At 36.5% G+C, this 17565-nt stretch overlaps 1 protein-coding gene across 4 annotated transcripts in view; it reads left to right on the plus strand.

Annotated features, from left to right (window-relative positions):
- Nucleotides 1-17565, plus strand: part of TRAPPC10 (trafficking protein particle complex subunit 10) — a 106925-nt gene that overhangs the window by 55434 nt on the left and 33926 nt on the right. For all 4 annotated transcript variants that reach the window (XM_043994621.1, XM_043994622.1, XM_043994623.1 and 1 more), the window contains exons 8-14: nucleotides 3465-3611; nucleotides 5396-5510; nucleotides 7265-7341; nucleotides 8571-8662; nucleotides 13879-14019; nucleotides 14244-14356; nucleotides 16724-17238. In XM_043994621.1, coding sequence (XP_043850556.1) covers nucleotides 3465-3611; nucleotides 5396-5510; nucleotides 7265-7341; nucleotides 8571-8662; nucleotides 13879-14019; nucleotides 14244-14356; nucleotides 16724-17238 — 1200 coding nt within the window. The remainder of the gene's footprint in view (nucleotides 1-3464; nucleotides 3612-5395; nucleotides 5511-7264; nucleotides 7342-8570; nucleotides 8663-13878; nucleotides 14020-14243; nucleotides 14357-16723; nucleotides 17239-17565) is intronic.

A 17565-nucleotide genomic window follows, 5' to 3' on the forward strand; every position in this document is an offset into this window, starting at 1 on the left:
AGTTAAGGATCTCACTTCATACTTCACTGAAAAAAATGGAAGCAACTTGCCAAGAATTCCCTTCTCTTCCTCTTCGCACCCCATTCAGAGGTGTTATCTGCTTTTTCACCCCTATCTCCCATGAAGAAAGGTAGCTCTTCTCCTTTCCCAAGAAAAACCTCAGATACATACAGCATTGATTTTGCCCTGTCTTTCTTCTCTAGTGGATTGCCTCCTTTATTATCTTATATTCCCTTATCCTCAGTGTTTCCTTATTTACTGGCTTATCTCCTGCCTACAAACATGCCAGTGTCTCCTACATGCTTTAAAACCTTCATTTACTCCTTCCATCTCTGCTAGTTATCATACTATATCTTTTATCCCTTTCTCAGCTAAATTCCTTGAGAAAGCCATCTACAATATATGCCCTGCATTCTACAGCCTAGATTCTCATGTCACTTGACTAAAACATCTCTCTCCAAATCAACAATTTCTTAAGTGCCATACTTAATGGCCTTTTCTCTGTCCTCATTCTCCCTCACTGCTGATCACCCTTCTGTCCTGGATTCTCTCTCCTCTAAGTTTTTGTGACACTGCTCTCCTGTTATTTCTCCTCATTGTTGGCTTCTTAGTCTCCATTTCTGACTCTTCGTGCAGATCACACCCACTAACCATAGGTGTCCCCAAAAGCTTCTCTTCTACTTCTAGACTGTTTCACTTGGTAATTTCTTCAGTTCTTATGTATTCAATTATCTCTATACAAATGATTCTCAAATTTACATATCCAGTCATAACTGCTCTTAAGCTACAGTCTCACAGCTATAGGGAACTATTGGCCATCTTGAAGTAGAAGTCCCATGAGTATCTCAAAGTTCAACACATCCAATGTAGAACTCATTATCTTTTCCCCAAGACCCTTTCCTCTTCAAAAATCGTCTGTTACCATTGAGGGCACCACTGTTCTTCTAGTCAAGCTTCCAACCTCACTATCATCTTTTACTTTTCTTTCACATTCATTCAATGTATCTAATCTGTTGCCAAGTCTTCCTACCTTAATATCTCTTGTATGTGAACATCCCTTTCTCTCTACTCATGGGCATCGCAACAGCTACTCCACCTCATACCTGGAATATTACAGTAGAGTTCTGGTTGTTCTCTCTCTGTTCCAAATCTATCTTCCACTCAACTGCCAAAGTGATTTTCCTGAAGCACAGTTCTGACCATTTCATCTCCCTGCTCTCTGAAATCCAGGGTCTCCCCTCATTACCTCCAGGATCAAATATAAAATTCTCCATTTGGCATTTAAAGCCCTTCACAACTTTTCCCCTTCCTCTCTTTTCAGTCTTCTACATTTGATTCCCAATAACCTAGCAACATCTGCCTTCTTGCTTTTCCTTGTATATGACAGTCCATTTCCAATTAACTCGTTTTTTAAAAATATATATTTTATTTTTCTCCCAATTACATGTTAAAACAGGATGTTTTTATTTTTGTTTTTGTTTTTTAACATTTGGGTCTTTTAAAGTTTTGTGTTCCAAATTCTATCCCTCTCTTCCTCTCCTCCTCCATCCCTGAGGTGATGAGCAATCATATTTACATATGGAATCATGTAATTAGTCATTTCATACAAGAAAACTAAAATAAAAGAAAAAGAATGAAAGAGAGTGAAAATAGCATGCTTCAGTGTGTACTCAAACAATATCAGTTCTTTGGAGAAGGATAGTATATTTCATCATTACTCCTTTGGGATTGTCTTGGATCATTGTGTTGCTGAGAATAGCTAAAGTGATTCACAGTTCTTCATCATACAATATTGCTGTTACTGCTCTGGCTCTGTTCACTTTGCATCAGTTCATGTAAGTCTTTCCAAAATCATCCTGCTTTTTCATTTCTTATAACAATAATATTCCAGGGGCAGCTAGGTGGCGCAGTAGATAGAGCATTGGCCCTGGATTCAGGAGGACCTGAGTTCAAATCCGGCCTCAGACACTTGACACTTAACTAGCTATGTGACTCTGAGCAAGTCACTTAACCCCAATTGCCTCACCAAAAAACAAGCAAAACAAAACAATACCACCAAAAAAAAAAAAAACCAAACAATAATATTCTATCACGATCATATACCACAGCTTGTTTCTCCATTCCCCAGTTGATGGGCATCCCTTCAATTTCTGATTTTTAGCCACCACAAAAAGAGCTGCTATGACTATTTTTATAGGCCCTTTTCCCTTTTTTGGGATGTCTTTGGGATATAGACCTAGCAGTGGTATTGCTGGATCAAAGAGTATGCACAGTTTTATAGATCTTTGGGCATAGTTCCAAATTGCTTTCCAGAATGGTTAGATCAGTTCACAACTCCACCAGCAGTGCATTAGTGTCTCAATTTTCCCATATCCCCTCCAAAATCCATCATTTTTCTTTTTCGTCATAGCCAATGCGATGGGTGTGAGGTGGTACCTCAGAGTTGTTTTCATGTGCATTTCTGTAATCAGTAGTGATTTAGAGCGTTTTTTCCATATGAGTGTAGATAGCTTTGATTTCTTTGACCATTTATCAATTGGGGATTGACTTGTAGTTTTATAAATTTGACTCAATTCTGTATATATTTCAGAGATGAGGCCTTTATCAGAGATATTTGTTGCAAAAAACATTTCCCCAGTTTTCTGCTTTTCTTTTAATTTTGGTTGCGTTGGTTTTGTTTGTGTGCAAACTTTTGAACTTTATATAACCAAATTATCTATTTTACATTTTGTAATGCTTCCTATATTTTTTTTTATTCTAAATTCTTTCCTTACTCATAGATCTGACAAATAAACTATTCCTTGCTCTCCTAATTTGCTTATGGTATCACCCTTTATATATTAATCACGTATCCATTTTGACCTTTCCTTAGTATATGGTATGAGATGTTGGGCTGTACCTAGTTTCTACCATATTGTTTTCCCAGCAGTTTTTGTCCAATAATGAGTTTTTGTTCCGAATACATGGATCTTTGAGTTTATCATATACTAGATTACTATGGGCATTTACTATAATGTAATTTGTGTCTAATCTATTCTACCACTCTATTTCTTAGCCAGTATCAGATTGTTCTGATAATTAATGCTTTATAATTACATTTCTTTTCAATGACTCTTCCCCCATTCCAGGAATGTTTTCTCCCCTCTGCCCCCAGCTTCCTGCAAGACTGAGCTCAGATCCTGCCTCCTATAGAAGGCCTGTCCTTGTTCTCCCACTGCTTGTACTTTCCTGAGATTACCTTCCATACATATATTGTATGTATATAGTTGTTTGAATGTTGCCAGCCCCATTAGAGTGTGAGCTCCATAAGAGCAGCAACCCTGATTTTACCTTATATTGTATTGGTGCTTAGCACAATATATATTGCAACCTAGTCAGAGGACTAACAGAGACGGAATAGTTCCATAAATGTTTCTTAGATGGTAGTACTTTTTAATTGTAATGAACTTAATGTGCTTTTTCAGGTTTCTGTTCCTCCTGGAGCTTTGGACTGTTGGGTCTTTTTGAGCTGTTTAGAGGTGTTGCAGAGGATAGAAGGTTGCTGTGATCGTGCCCAAATTGATTCCAATATTTCCCACACTGTTGGCTTATGGAGCTATGCCACAGAAAAGGTAGACAAGATATAATGCATAATGTTTTGCGTTTTCTATGGATTCTGCCAGTATGTGGAAAAATAATAGGCAAACTACTTAAATGTAATTATTCATTTGAAATGACAGTAAGTGGTTCTAATTCCTTTACTGTAGTGCTATACAGCAGACATAGAAGTTGTCCACCATCTATTCATTCAGTAGATACTTTATAAATGCCTGCTATGTGTATATCAAAAGCAGCATTGCATAGTTCTGGGTGGCATAATTGACTTGGAACCAGGAAGACATACATTCAGATTGCTTCTCTGACACCTACTAGATGTGACTCAGGGCAAGTCACTTTACTTTCTGGCACTGCTTTAGGATTTATTTTCCAACTTGAGGGGGAAGTTCTCACTCTAGGAGTTGGCTAGGCAGATGAAAGGACAGATGCTTTGTATATTTAAGTATGTATATAAATGCTATGCTCAAGCTTCTGGAGATATTGAAAAAAAGTATAATACATGGCTTTTGAATTCAAAGAAGCTTTAAATCTAATTGGGAATGACATGACCATACATATGAAAAGTTAAATGATAATAACATAAGATAGAAATATGAAGACTGGTAGGCAGGGAGAAAAGCAAGTGATGTTTTTAGGTGATAATGACTAGGCAAGTTTGTCTTAAAGGTTCTTTTAAGTCCATGGTATGAAATAAAAATTGGGAAGGTAGTTGTTGGCACTTAATGTTTCCTGTGCATTTTGAGTATTTATTTAGTATTCCCAAAACTTGAGCTTGGGGAGAATTTTATTTCATAAGGAGAAGCATGTAAAGAATTACATATCATTTTTCTGACCATTTAGAAAGAGGTAAGGAGAAAAATGGGATTCGATGGGGGAGACGGGGAGGAAACTATGTAGGTAAAATTAATTATAAAATGGCTGAAATTGATAGAATTATTACTATAGGTGCTCTGTAGGAAACTACATCTTAAAGAATGGTATTATTGCTACAAAACTGTTAGAAAATGTAAAACAAGGGGCGGCTAGGTGGCGCAGTGGATAAAGCACTAGCCCTGGATTCAGGAGTACCTGAGTTCAAATCCAGCCTCAGACACTTGACACTTACTAGCTGTGTGACCCTGGGCAAGTCACTTAACCCCCATTGCCCCACAAAAAAAAAAGAAAAAGAAAATGTAAAACAGCCTTGCAGAAAGGAACTAAAGAAATAATTAATGCGGGGTAGGGCACAGTGGATAAAGCACTGGCCCTGAATTCAGGAGGACCTGAGTTCAAATGTGGCCTCAGACACTTGACACTTACTAGCTGTGTGACCCTGGACAAGTCACTTAGTCCTCATTGCCCCACAAAAAGAAAATAAATAGGGGTGGCTAGGTGGCGCAGTGGATAGAGCACCAGCCCTGGATTCAGGTGTACCTGAGTTCAAATCCGGCCTCAGACACTTGACCCTGGGCAAGTCACTTAACCCCCATTGCCCTGCCAAAGAAAAAAAAGAAAAAAGAAATAATGTCTTTTTCCCTATTTGCGTAGTCTTATTGATATTCTGAGCTATTTTTTGTACTTTTCAGTTGTCTAAGAAGTCTTCAGAGGATGAGTTTGGTGACTATAGAAATTTTAGCATTGTCTCTTTCCTTTCCGTCATTAGCCTTTCTTGCAGGACTCTATTTCAGAACAGGTTGATATATCAATATATTATATAAAATGTAATTAATTGCATAGATTTTTATATTAAAAATTTTAAGCTCTGTACTTTGAATAATACCTTGAAATATAAATTTACAATGTGAGTTTTCCTCAACAGCTAAAATCCTTGGGGTATCTCTGTGGACTTGTATCAGAAAATGGACCCAATTCAGAAGATCTTAATAGGACAGTTGATCTCTTGGCAGGTTTGGGAGCTGAACGGCCAGAAACAGGTACTTTGGGAAATGTATCTATAGACATTGAAAACTAATAAAAATGACCAAGAGCCAGTTTTTAGACTTAATCTGATATGTTAAGTGTATTGCTAAAAGCATACTTTGAAGTATTCAAGAAAGTTTTATTTTCAGCTTACTGTATAGGTTTAAAAATTAATTTTACAATATCATTAACAATATTGTGAGAGAATTTAAACTGATTTGTTTGATTGTTCTGGGTGCCAGATCAGCTGGTATAAATTTTTTACATCCTATATATAAATTTAAAATGCTTTAATGTTATTAATCTTTTTTCTGAACTATAGATTAGCTTTCCTTAATATATCATGGGACAACTCGTATTATTATGTTACAAGGATTAAGTAACATTATTTTTTGGAGAGTGCTGTATCTTGGAGAAGGTTTTTAGAAGCTGATCATGTATTGCTTTAGCATTTTCTTCCCACAGTGTAATGAAACTACCTTGTAACCTAGAATTGCCCTTCTTATAGTACTTAATTCTCAGAAAGTAACTTCTTAATAATAACATATTTCCCTTAATAGAGGGCCAACTTTCAAGTCAAGAAGGCTACAAGGATTAAGTCCTATCTGTGATACATCTTTGTAACTGTAGACAAGATAAACTTCTTGACGCCCTATGCAATTCTGGAAGACTGCTAATTACAAAGAGGTTGCTGATTTGCACTTGGTGCAGGGAATTTCTACACATAAAGTTCCATAATGATGAAACCACAGATCATCACATCCCCATATTCCCTTCATTTTCTCCCTCACCTCCCAACACCCCCTCTTCCCCCACTCTCCCAAAGCCACATCAAGTCCTTTAGAAAGGAAAAAAATATTATTTTAATAGGACCTGGTCAAATGCTATTAACAATAACAAATACTTAAGTTTTGTGCTTTGGGTTGATAATCAGCAAACATGTTAGTTAGGTATCATCAAATATAGCCAACAACTAAGATATCTATTACAGATTATCTAATGACATGATGAAATTTTGCCCTGATTGGGAAAGCATTTGGTTATAATTGTCCCATATACTTAGCTACTTTTAAAATACTAGAATTATAATAATACTGTTAAGCATCCTGAATCAGATTTGCTACTGTATTGCTGAAAATTAAGTACCATGTGAATGACTTGGATTATATCTCTACTATTTTAATTGGAAGTGAATGTCAGTGCTGTTATTTAAGTTTTATGGGCTGCTAAAATATTTATTGAAATTGCTATGGGGGCAGCTAGGTGGCGCAGTGGATAAAGCACCGGCCCTGGATTCAGGAGTGCCTGAGTTCAAATTCGGCCTTAGGCACTTGATACTTACTAGCTGTGTGACTCTGGGCAAGTCACTTAACCCCCATTGCCCTGCAAAAAAAAAAAAAAAAAAAGAAGAAATTGCTATGGGGCGGCTAGGTGGCACAGTGGATAAAGCACCAGCTCTGGATTCAGTAGTACCTGAGTTCAAATCCAACCTCAGACACTTAACACATACTAGCTGTGTGACCCTGGGCAAGTCACTTAACCCCAACTGCCTCACTAAAAAAAAAAAAAAGAAAAAAGAAATTGCTATACTATCACTAAGTTATCTAGTGATAAAGTTGATAACTTAATTTAGCTCCTAGTTTTAAGGCTATCTGAAACATGAAGGATTTTAAGTTTGATTTCCTCATTGCCTAATTGGAGGGTAAACATGGATGCAGGTGGACATAAATACTGAAGATGAGTAAGTAGTCATTTATTTTTGTTTTAGCCAAAACTGCACAGAGTCCATACAAGAAACTCAAGGAGGCCTTGTCATCAGTAGAAGCTTTTGAGAAACATTATTTAGTAAGTATTATGTGTGTGTAAATCTATGTGATGGAGAGAAGTAATCTGTCAGAGCACTACTATCCCTGGGGAGCTGTGTCACATGCCGTTTGAATTGTGGATGACTGTGTGATCCTTTGATCTGCTTCATCTTGACTGTGCTGGTCTTCTTGGTGCCCTAAAGAGTTGTGCAGAAAACACATGTTCAAATGTCTTTTCTTCTTCTTCTTCTTCTTCTTCTTTTTTGCAGGGCAATGAGGGTTAAATAACTGGCCCAGGGTCACACAGCTAGTGTCAAGTGTCTGAGACTGGATTTGAACTCAGGTCCTCCTGAATCCGAGGCCAGTGCTTTATCCACTGTGCCACCTAGCTGCCCAATGTCTTTTCATATGTATCCAGGATACCATGATTTCCCCAGACACAGACACAACTCTAAACATTTTAAATTATATTAAATATATTTGCCCATTGCATAGATTGGTAATAGTGTGAATAGATGCTATATGATTTTGCATATTAAAATGAAATAATCTGACCCTAATAAAAATACTTATTATAAATTAATGGGGAAAGGGGCAGCTAGGTGGCGCAGTGGACAGAGCACTGGCCCTGGATTCAGGAGGACCTGAGTTCAAATACCACCTCAGACACTTAACACTTACTAGCTGTGTGACCCTGGGCAAGTCACTTAATCCCAATTGCCTCACTAAAAAAAAAAAAAAACTTAATGGGGAAAACTGACATTTTTGCTGGCATTTCTTGCAATGATTTTACCTAAAGAAGAGACTTAGTCTGGTTAGGCATATAGGCCAACTTTTAGCATAGTAACTTTTCCAGAATGTTTTATGAGTAGTCCATATTGCTATGAGAAAAAGATCTCCTTTTTCCCGTTTTGAAATTTTCTTATAAATTAAAAAGTCTCTTTAAATTATGAGTAAATTCATATGCATCAAATAAAAAGAAAGCCAGTGAAATCACTTTAGTTGTTTCTTTCGCAACTCAACATTTTATGTAAAAATGTACATTTTTTTTTACTAATTTTTTTTCTTATACATTCCTATTGAGCAGTGACAACTACAAAAGAAAATCATTCAGAATCCCATTACACAAAGTAGTACAACTTTAAAGGTTTACATATGTAGAACCTTTAAAAAAAAATGAAGGGCTATATAAATGGCACTGGCACTGGTAAAATGGCAAAACAATTCAAGTAAATAATTGTGGGTTGTTTTTTTTTCCTTTTTACACAGGATCTATCTCATGCTACCATTGAAATGTATACAAGTATTGGAAGAATTCGATCAGCTAAACTCGTTGGAAAAGATTTGGCAGAGTTTTATATGTAATTCATTTTTATCCTTTTTTTTTTCAATTTTGACAATATTTGGGCATGTATAACCATACTTAATGTTGTATGAATATGTTTGTAAGTTTATTCACAGTTTAGGATTTCTTAATGATAATCCCACACTAGGGATAAAAGAAGTCCTGTAAAAAAATGGAGTCTCACACTTGGTAATCCAAAGTATTATATGGAAGTGAAATTGATACATGTTAAAAATAGTTTGGGGGCAGCTAGGTGGCACAGTGGATAAAGCACAGGCCCTGGATTCAGGAGGACCTGCGTTCAAATCCGGCCTCAGACGCTTGACACTAGCTGTGTGACCCTGGGCAAGTCACTTAACCCTCATTGCCCTGCAAAAAAGACCAAAAAAAAAAAATGCTTGCTGATTGAGTGAATGAATCCACTAGGCAATTCAGCTTCCATGAGAAGGCAGATCTAAAATTCAATCTAAAAATAGACAGCTTTCAAGTCAGGAAGACTACAGTGTTTAGGTGTGGAAAGGTTTACAGGCTTAAGATGCAAACAATTTAACATAAAACTTAATATAGAAATAATTTAACAGTCTCTTATTTTTTAAAAAAAGTCATTTTATTAACTTTTCCACTTGTCTTTGAAGAAAAGGAATTACTGTAATAAACCATAAAATTTCCTTCTTTCTTTCTCACTGACATTTTCACCATAAAAAGAAATGAGGTGGTTTTTTGTAACCCTCTGGGCCTTAAAATGTTAAGTAACTGGGGCAGCTAGATGGCGCAGTGGATAGAGCACCGGCCCTGAAGTCAGGAGTACCTGAGTTCAAATCCGGCCTCAGACACTTAACACTTACTAGCTGTGTGACGCTGGGCAAGTCACTTAACCCCAATTGCCTCACTAAAAAAAAAAAACAAAAACAAAACAAAATGTTAAGTAACTGTAACTCATCTTTGAGGTTCTTACTTTTTTTTTAAAAAGTGAAAACTGTAAATGTGGAGAAAAAAAGTAAAAAAATGTGAATAATCACATGATTATTATAATTCTGGTTCTTGTAAAATCCTGCTTAGAAAGAGAAAATGGGTCAAGACTGGGAGGTTTATATATTCCTGAAAGAGCAGGAGATAAGTATGTCATTTCAGGTTTGAGGGCTAAATACTTTTGATTCTTGAGCAGAAGAACCAGGCTAGTACTATAGCTTTCCTTCAGAGTTTAGAAGTATATTGAACCACCAATGAACAGGAAATAGAAGGAAAGGAGAGGGAAAGAAAGGAATATGTACAAAAAGACATTAGAATGTGAGTTGATTCTCCTAATCATCTTGCAAGTAGCTGTTTGTTTTGGCTTATTTTTTAATATTAACTTTTTTTTTATTGATAACCTTTGGTTTTACATCACCTTCATTTCCAGATATGAATAAATCTCCCTCCCTTCCATATCTAGTGATCCAGCCCTTTTAACAAAAACGTAAAAGAGCAAAAAAGCATTCAGCATGCAGTACTTCACACCCATAGTCTTCCATCTATGCAAAAAAGAGAAAGGTTACTTTCATTTTATTTAACCCTGTGTTTGCATTTTCCCTCCTTTCCTTCCACAGTCTTCTTCTGACCTTGTAAGGTAGATATGACAATGAATTTGCAAAGGTTCTGCCAGACAAGGGTTAACTGAAAGGTCCTGCTAAGGTAGAAAGGTTTATCTGTGGTCCTAAGACACTCAGTTTGGTATCTGTGGTCCAACTTAATACAAAGAAGGTCATCACTCCTAGCTGATTAATTATTTCGTCGTGGCCACGCATAAAAGAAAAAAAAGAAATGCAAATAGCTCTCAGTCTTATGCATTTCCATCCCACTTCCATGGTAACCATAGTAGAATGACTGAAAAGAAGGCAAAGGGTTCTGGGTGCTAAGAATCTATGGTTTCTAGACAGTCTATAAACATTCACATATCGATGTATATTCTAACGGTAAGATTGTTTTTTTGTCCACTGATCAACATATTGACAGTCTTCAAAAGAACTGTAATATGTCATTATTAAAATTCTTATGGTGACTGAAAGACAAGGAAGTTGCAGCTAAATGGAAAATGCTTCATGATTTCTCCTTGACAAGAGAAATAGAGGCATTTATAGAAGGGAGTTCATAATGTATCCAGTAAGAAACAACACTTCTTGGGATGCTTAGTAAACTTACTTTGTAGCATTCATGATGAACATAAGCAAAAAAGACCCACACAAACTTGACTGCAGCTTATGACCTAACAACCTATCTCTTAGGATAAAGTGGCAAATGTGACAATTATTAACAAGATTCTCCAAAACAAGTCAAATTATGTTTTATTGCTTGGTGACTCAGTGGCCACAGAGAAGGGTGGTGAACAGTGTGTTGGAAAATATAGATTAAATTGAAAAATTAAAGAGGCAAAAAAAAACCCCCAACCCTGAAATGTATAAGGCCAAAGGCAGAGATAGGTATCTCAGAGAGCCATGCCTCTGTGCCATGCCTTCTCCCCATAAGAAGTCCAAGGATTTCTTTCTTGATTTCCTTTCCCTAGCATCTAAATAAAATATTATTTTATTCTAATTGGGAAAAAAAGGCAAAAGGCTTATAGGATACTCAAAAACTACATTTTTTTAGACTAGCTAGCTGATCATACAGGAAAAATAATTTCTTGATTTTCTTTAAAATGCTTAGGCAATTTATGCATGATGAAATAAAAGAGTAAATTTGGCATTTATTCTTTTTTTTAAATAAATTTTTATTGAGATCTTTTTTAATATCATAATTCTGAGTGTATCTTCCTTATTCACTATCCCCTCAGAGAGTGCAATTCCTCAAAGCAGTGAATAAAAAAGAAGGGGGAAAAATAGATCAAAACTAACAGCATAGGGGCAGCTAGGTGGTACAGTGGATAAAGTACTGGCCCTGGATTCAGGAGGACCTGAGTTCAGATCCGGCCTCAGATACTTGGCACTTACTAGCCATGTGACCCTGGGCAAGTCACTTAACCCTCATTGCTACACCAAAAAAACAAAAACAAAAACTAACAGCACACCAAGAAAGCCTTATAATATGTACAGTACAGGTAGATCTCAGTTCATGTGAATAATAAATCCCCTGAAATTTGCACTGCATGTTTTCACTTTGCTGGAACCAGTTACCTTATTTTACATAATTATAAATTCAAATAACTCATTCACCCATAGTCCCCTGTATCAACAAAGAAGCAGGGGAGATACCTTCTGATATATCTTCTTTGGAGCTAAACTTGGCCTCATTATAATTTAGCAGAATTCAATTTCAGATGTTTTGTTCTTGTTATTACTGTTTACATTATTATTATTATTATTATTGTTTGATATATTATTTTCCTGGTTCTTTTTAGTTTACATCAATTCACATAAGTCAATACATGCTTCTCACTATTCATTATGTTTGTTATTTCTTTTAGCGCATTAATAATACTCCATTACATTCATGAACCATGACTTGTTTGCCATTCTGTAATATATTAGGATTTACTTTGTTTTCAGTTCTTTGTTGCTACAAAAAGTGCTACTATAAATATTTTCATATATAGTGTCCCATGTTTTGGTGAAGTTTTAAGCTGTTAAAGCTGTTTAAACTTAAAGCTTAAAACTGTACTAAGACATTTGGGACACCTTGTATATAATGCATTTCTTTTTGTCACTGACTTCCTTAAGGTTTAGGCCTAGGTTATATAGCCCAGAATCAAATGGTATGGATGTTTTAGGTACTCTCTTTAAATAATACCAAAAACATTTACTTTCAGAGTATATGCTTCATAACTGGTATGACCAGACTACAACAGAATTTTAGAGCTAGAAAAAGACATTAGAAATAATCTAGTCTCCTTAATTTTATGGACAAGTAAACTTGAGACTTAAAAATTTCAACTTCCCCAAGGTGACGAAGCTGGTTTGTGTCAGAGATGGAACTAGGTCCTAGGTCTCCTGACTTTCCTGTCCTGTATTTTGCTACCTAGATCATGATTACCCTGGGAATAAGTTATTAGTAAGTCAGGAAGTAGTGTTAAAATGTTTAAAATTAGGGTTATGTTGTTCAAGAACTTAGCTCTTATTGAAAGTTCTAGTTGAAAAGGGTAAAATATTCCATTCCTACTGCAAATAGTGAACATTGACATACTGGATCCACTTCAGGATACTGTTAACATAGTAGTATTGGCATATTGAAAAAAGATGATTTGAGAAAGTTTTTCAAAATTACCTAGGTTGGGAATATTTTCTCAATGTTTGATAAATTTAGGGAACTGAGACTTTGCTACCTGCCCAAAACAGCTAGGCTGGGCTTGTTTTTTGAGATTAGTAGTCACAGGGGGCAGCTAGGTGGAGCAATGGATAAAGTGCCAGCCCTTGGATTCAGGAGTACCTGAGTTCAAACTCAGCCTCAGACACTTGACACTTATTAGCTGTGTGACCCTGGGCAAGTCACAAGCTTCATTGCCCCGCAAAAAAAAAAAAGAGAGAGAGATTAGCAGTCACAAAATCTCAATGTTAGAAGTGACCTGAGAGCTTCTCTAGTCCAATTCATAACCTAAACTAAAATCTCCTTGCAAGTGGTTATCTGGTCTTATTTTAATGACCTCCAATGAGGGGAAAACAACTCTCCTTCAAGGCTCCATTATCAGCCTTCTCTAGAAAGCCCAGTGCTACAGAAAAAGCCAAAGAACCACTTCAATTTTGACACACTTGGTAAAGGTTCACTTTAACTCGGGTTGCTTTTTATTTGAACAGTTTTTTACATTTAATTTAGGACTACAGATGCCTGGTATATTCTGACTTCTAATTCCTTCCTCTATCTGAAACTATATGGAAATTGTTACTTTGGTACTTGGAAACTACTATTTGCTTGTTCCCTTGGTTGATATTTTCCCCATCTTCACATGAGGGTTCTATTAGTAGTAGTGGAAAAAAGACTGAATTAGAAGTAGAAAATCTGTATTATGGGCCTGGCTCTACTTTGACAATTATAAAGTGATGTACAAATGTAAGGTGGATTATTATCATTTTTGAACCCATGATATCCCCACCTTGGATTTTGGACAAATTAGCTATTTGTACATGCTGTACCACTTCAATTTAGGGAAGAGGTAAAGAGAAGGACGTATTTGGAGTTAAAAGGGTAGAGGAAGAGTAGCCTGAAAATTGAGTTTTCAAACTTGTTTTTACTATAAGCTATGATTAAACTTCTTGTTTGCTTTGCAAGGAGGAAAAAGTCTCCCCAAAAAGCAGAGGTCTACCTTCAAAATGCGTTAAAGAACTACGTGGCTGAGGGTTGGGCATTGCCCATCACACATACAAGAAAGCAGTTAGCAGAATGTCAAAAACATCTTGGACAAATTGAAAAGTATCCTTTGATAAAACTACATTATCAGTTTCTAGAATATAAGACACATGACAGCTGTCTCTTAGAATGATGCTATACACAGGTGCTGAATCAGTGCTTTTTGGTGATAATGAGACTAAGACCCTGATTATATTTCTACTGATACCATTTTGGATTTATGCTTTTAAAATATTCTTGAAAATAGCTGTCGACTTCTTTTCACTCTCCTTAGCTCTATTTTCCAGCTACCTTCAGACAAGCAGCCTTTTAGCCAGTGATAGTCACTTAACAGATGATGAGCGTAAACATTTTTGCCAAGAAATACTCAACTTTGCCAACCAGCAGAAAGAAAGTCCAGGTAATGCCAGATTAAATGGTAAAATTCAGTTAGTAATGCATTTTAAAACCTTTTGAAAATTGCCTCTTTCAGGCGAGAACAATGTAGGATGAGGATGATGGTGGGTGGTTGTACTTACTTTGTGGGGCTATTGTGAAGAAAATTCTTTGCCAGGTATAAGGTACTATATAGATGTTGGCTATTATTGTTGTTGCAATAATCAATGTCATGGGTGTTTTGTAAGGAAATCTCCCTTTAAAGTACTATGTAAATGTAGTCTACTATTTAAAAAAAAAAAAAGATGAGCAAGATACTATCAGAAAAAACCTGGACTTACATGAGCTGAAGCAAAGTAAAATGTACTGTATACAAAATAAGAGCAATATTATAGGATGATCTGCTGCAAATGACTTAGTTATTTTCAGCATGCTAAGATCCAAGACAACTCTGGAGGACTTATGAAAAAAATGCATTTCATCTACAGAGAAAGAACTGTTGGCATCTGAATACAGATGAAAGTATTAGAAAGAAAGAAAGAAAATCTTTTAGTTAAAGATCTTATTTCTTGAATTCTGATTTACATGATAATTAAACCTGCTATTGTTTGTTTAGCTCTTATTAGCATTAAATTCTGAAAATACCACAATTTGCTCTGAATTTCTTCATTTCTTTTAATGTATGCTTTGTGAAGGGGCCCCCTGAATTTGTTTTCCTGAGTTGCCCTGTTTTCCAGATATGAACATTCCCTAAACTGACTTAATAGTGATCTTTTGTAACTGAGCTCTATTAAACTCTCAGTGCCTTTGAAGCAAAGTCAGCTATAATTCTGGCACTGGCCAGCCTAACGCAGACTGATAAACCATTTGTGCAGCTGGGACCCTTTCAGATAAGCAGAACATCCTCCTACCGTGTTCAGTGTTCCCAAGCCCATCTGCTCCTTCTCGTTGCTCCCTTCCTCCTCCCCTGTTACTCACATGGGAGGGGATTGCCCTCTACTCCTCTCATGAGACCTCCCTTTTTTCCTGTACCTCATAGATATCCAAGGCATCATCTATGGGGCAAACTTCTTGGTATAAGGAGTTCCCACATGCATCTGCCTTTGTCTTGTAATAAATCAAATTGCTACCTATATCTTGTAGTTACGACTTTTGGTTAACAGCTTCAACGAGATGAGCAGAGTTCTTAGTCATTGGCTATAGTAGCTATACAGTCTGTGTGTTCTTTGTTGAATTATAATTCTCTTGTCCAAATGCAATTTTGCAATTTTCAGTGAGGTTGAAGTTTAATGAATGCTTTTGTTAGTCATCAAGTATTTATTCAGTATTTACTACTACATAGTAGGAACTGTACTAAGTACTGGGGATACAAAGAAAAGCAAAGGCATGGTCCCTTTAGGAGCTCACATTCTAATGGGGGACACAGATATGTGAATGACTGCATGAATATAAATTATATACAGAGTAGATGGAAGGGGGTAATCTCAGAGGGAATACACTAGTATTGGGGAGACTGGGAAAGACCTTGTTCAGGAGGGAATTTTTGAGCTAAGTCTTAAAGCAAGCCAGTATACAGAGTTGAAGAGAAACAGCACTCCAGGCATAGACAACAGCCAGTGAAATGACATGGAGATGGAGTGTTGGGTGCAAGGAGCAGCAAACAAGGCAGGTATCAAATAGTATATAGAAGAAGGTATGGCATAAGGAGACACGAAGAATAGGAGGAGCCAGTGTTGTAAAGGGCTTTAAATATAAAATGCCTTTTGGATCCATATGACTAGAGTTTTCTTCATGAAATCAGGCAATCATAAAAATGACACTCAGTGTTGTGAGTGGAAAAAAGGCCATGGAGAAGCAGTTTAGCTCCTTGAAACCTGAGGAACACAAAACTATTGCTGAAATCAAAATGGGGAAATCTTCGCTTCTATTTTTATCCTCTAGCTTTGTAATTTCCTGCACGGTTATATAAATTTCTTAGTTATGACAGAGACTTGCTAGTTTTTCCAGCACTGCCTGAAACTAGTTCTGAGTTTGTGTATGAATGAATTTGAGGGAAGAAGATTAATTAACCTGTATTTATGTTAATATTTGACAGAGGATAGCTCAAAAGCCATATTGTCTTCCAGGTACATGATTACAAGTAGCTGATGCCATACTTCTGTTCAGCTTTAAACTATCAATGAACATTTATTAAGTACTTGCTGTTTACCAAGAACTTTGGTAGGTGCTGGGCATAAAAAGACAAAAATACATTCTGGAGTATGAGGTTGGACTGGAATCTACACTCATTTCATTGAGAATATTGCTTTGACTTTAGTGGGGCTCTAGCTTCTGACAGAGACTGCATTATCACTGTCTCTAAAAACATTATTTTTATATATATAATTTTCAGGTCTCAAAGTAGTACTGTCTATGCATTCCTTCGCACAACTAAAGCATCTCCACTTTGATCCTTCAAATGCTCTTGTCCACGTGGGAGGAACTTTGTCTATTGAGATTACCTTGTTAAGCCAAATGCCTGTCTCAGTCCAAGTAGAACAGATTGCCATCAGTGTTCACTTCAGCATTGAGAAAAACAGCTACCGTAAGACTGCTGAGTGGCTTACCAAGCACAAGACATCCAATGGCATCATCAGTTTTCCAAATGAGAATTCAAGTGTTCCTTTCTCCCGAAGTAATTCACCTGCACTGGAATTATACGAGATGTATGAGAGGAGCCCCTCAGATAATTCCTTGAACACAACTGGGATCATTTGTAAAAATGTTCACATGTTACTACGAAGGCAAGAAAGCAGCTCCTCTCTGGAAATTCCTTCAGGTGTGACTCTAGAGGATGGGGCACACATATTAAAATGTAGCAATGTAACTCTGGACCCAGGGGTCAATAAAATAATATTCAGAACTCAGGTATGTATTTAAATTGGTAAGTTGAATTTAATACTGCTAATACAGGGTTGCTGAGAGGCAGCATGGCCTAATGGAGAAAGTTGCTCACCTTGGGAATTAGGAAGACCTGGGTTTAAATCCTGTTTCTAATATATACCGACTGACTCTGGGCAGATTACTTGACTTCTCCATGCCCTAGGTCACTCTAATATACCCTGCAGAGCAGGTGCTGATCTACATCATTAGAATTAGTTTCCTTATCAAAAGCTCCCTACACCAAACACAGAAACAATTGAAAAATAAAGGGCTAATGCTGCTGGCATTTTGGTTTTGTCCTTTTAGATTGTA

This window comes from Dromiciops gliroides, chromosome 3 (genome assembly GCF_019393635.1).
Source record: "Dromiciops gliroides isolate mDroGli1 chromosome 3, mDroGli1.pri, whole genome shotgun sequence".
In the NCBI taxonomy this organism is placed as follows: Eukaryota; Metazoa; Chordata; class Mammalia; order Microbiotheria; family Microbiotheriidae; genus Dromiciops; species Dromiciops gliroides.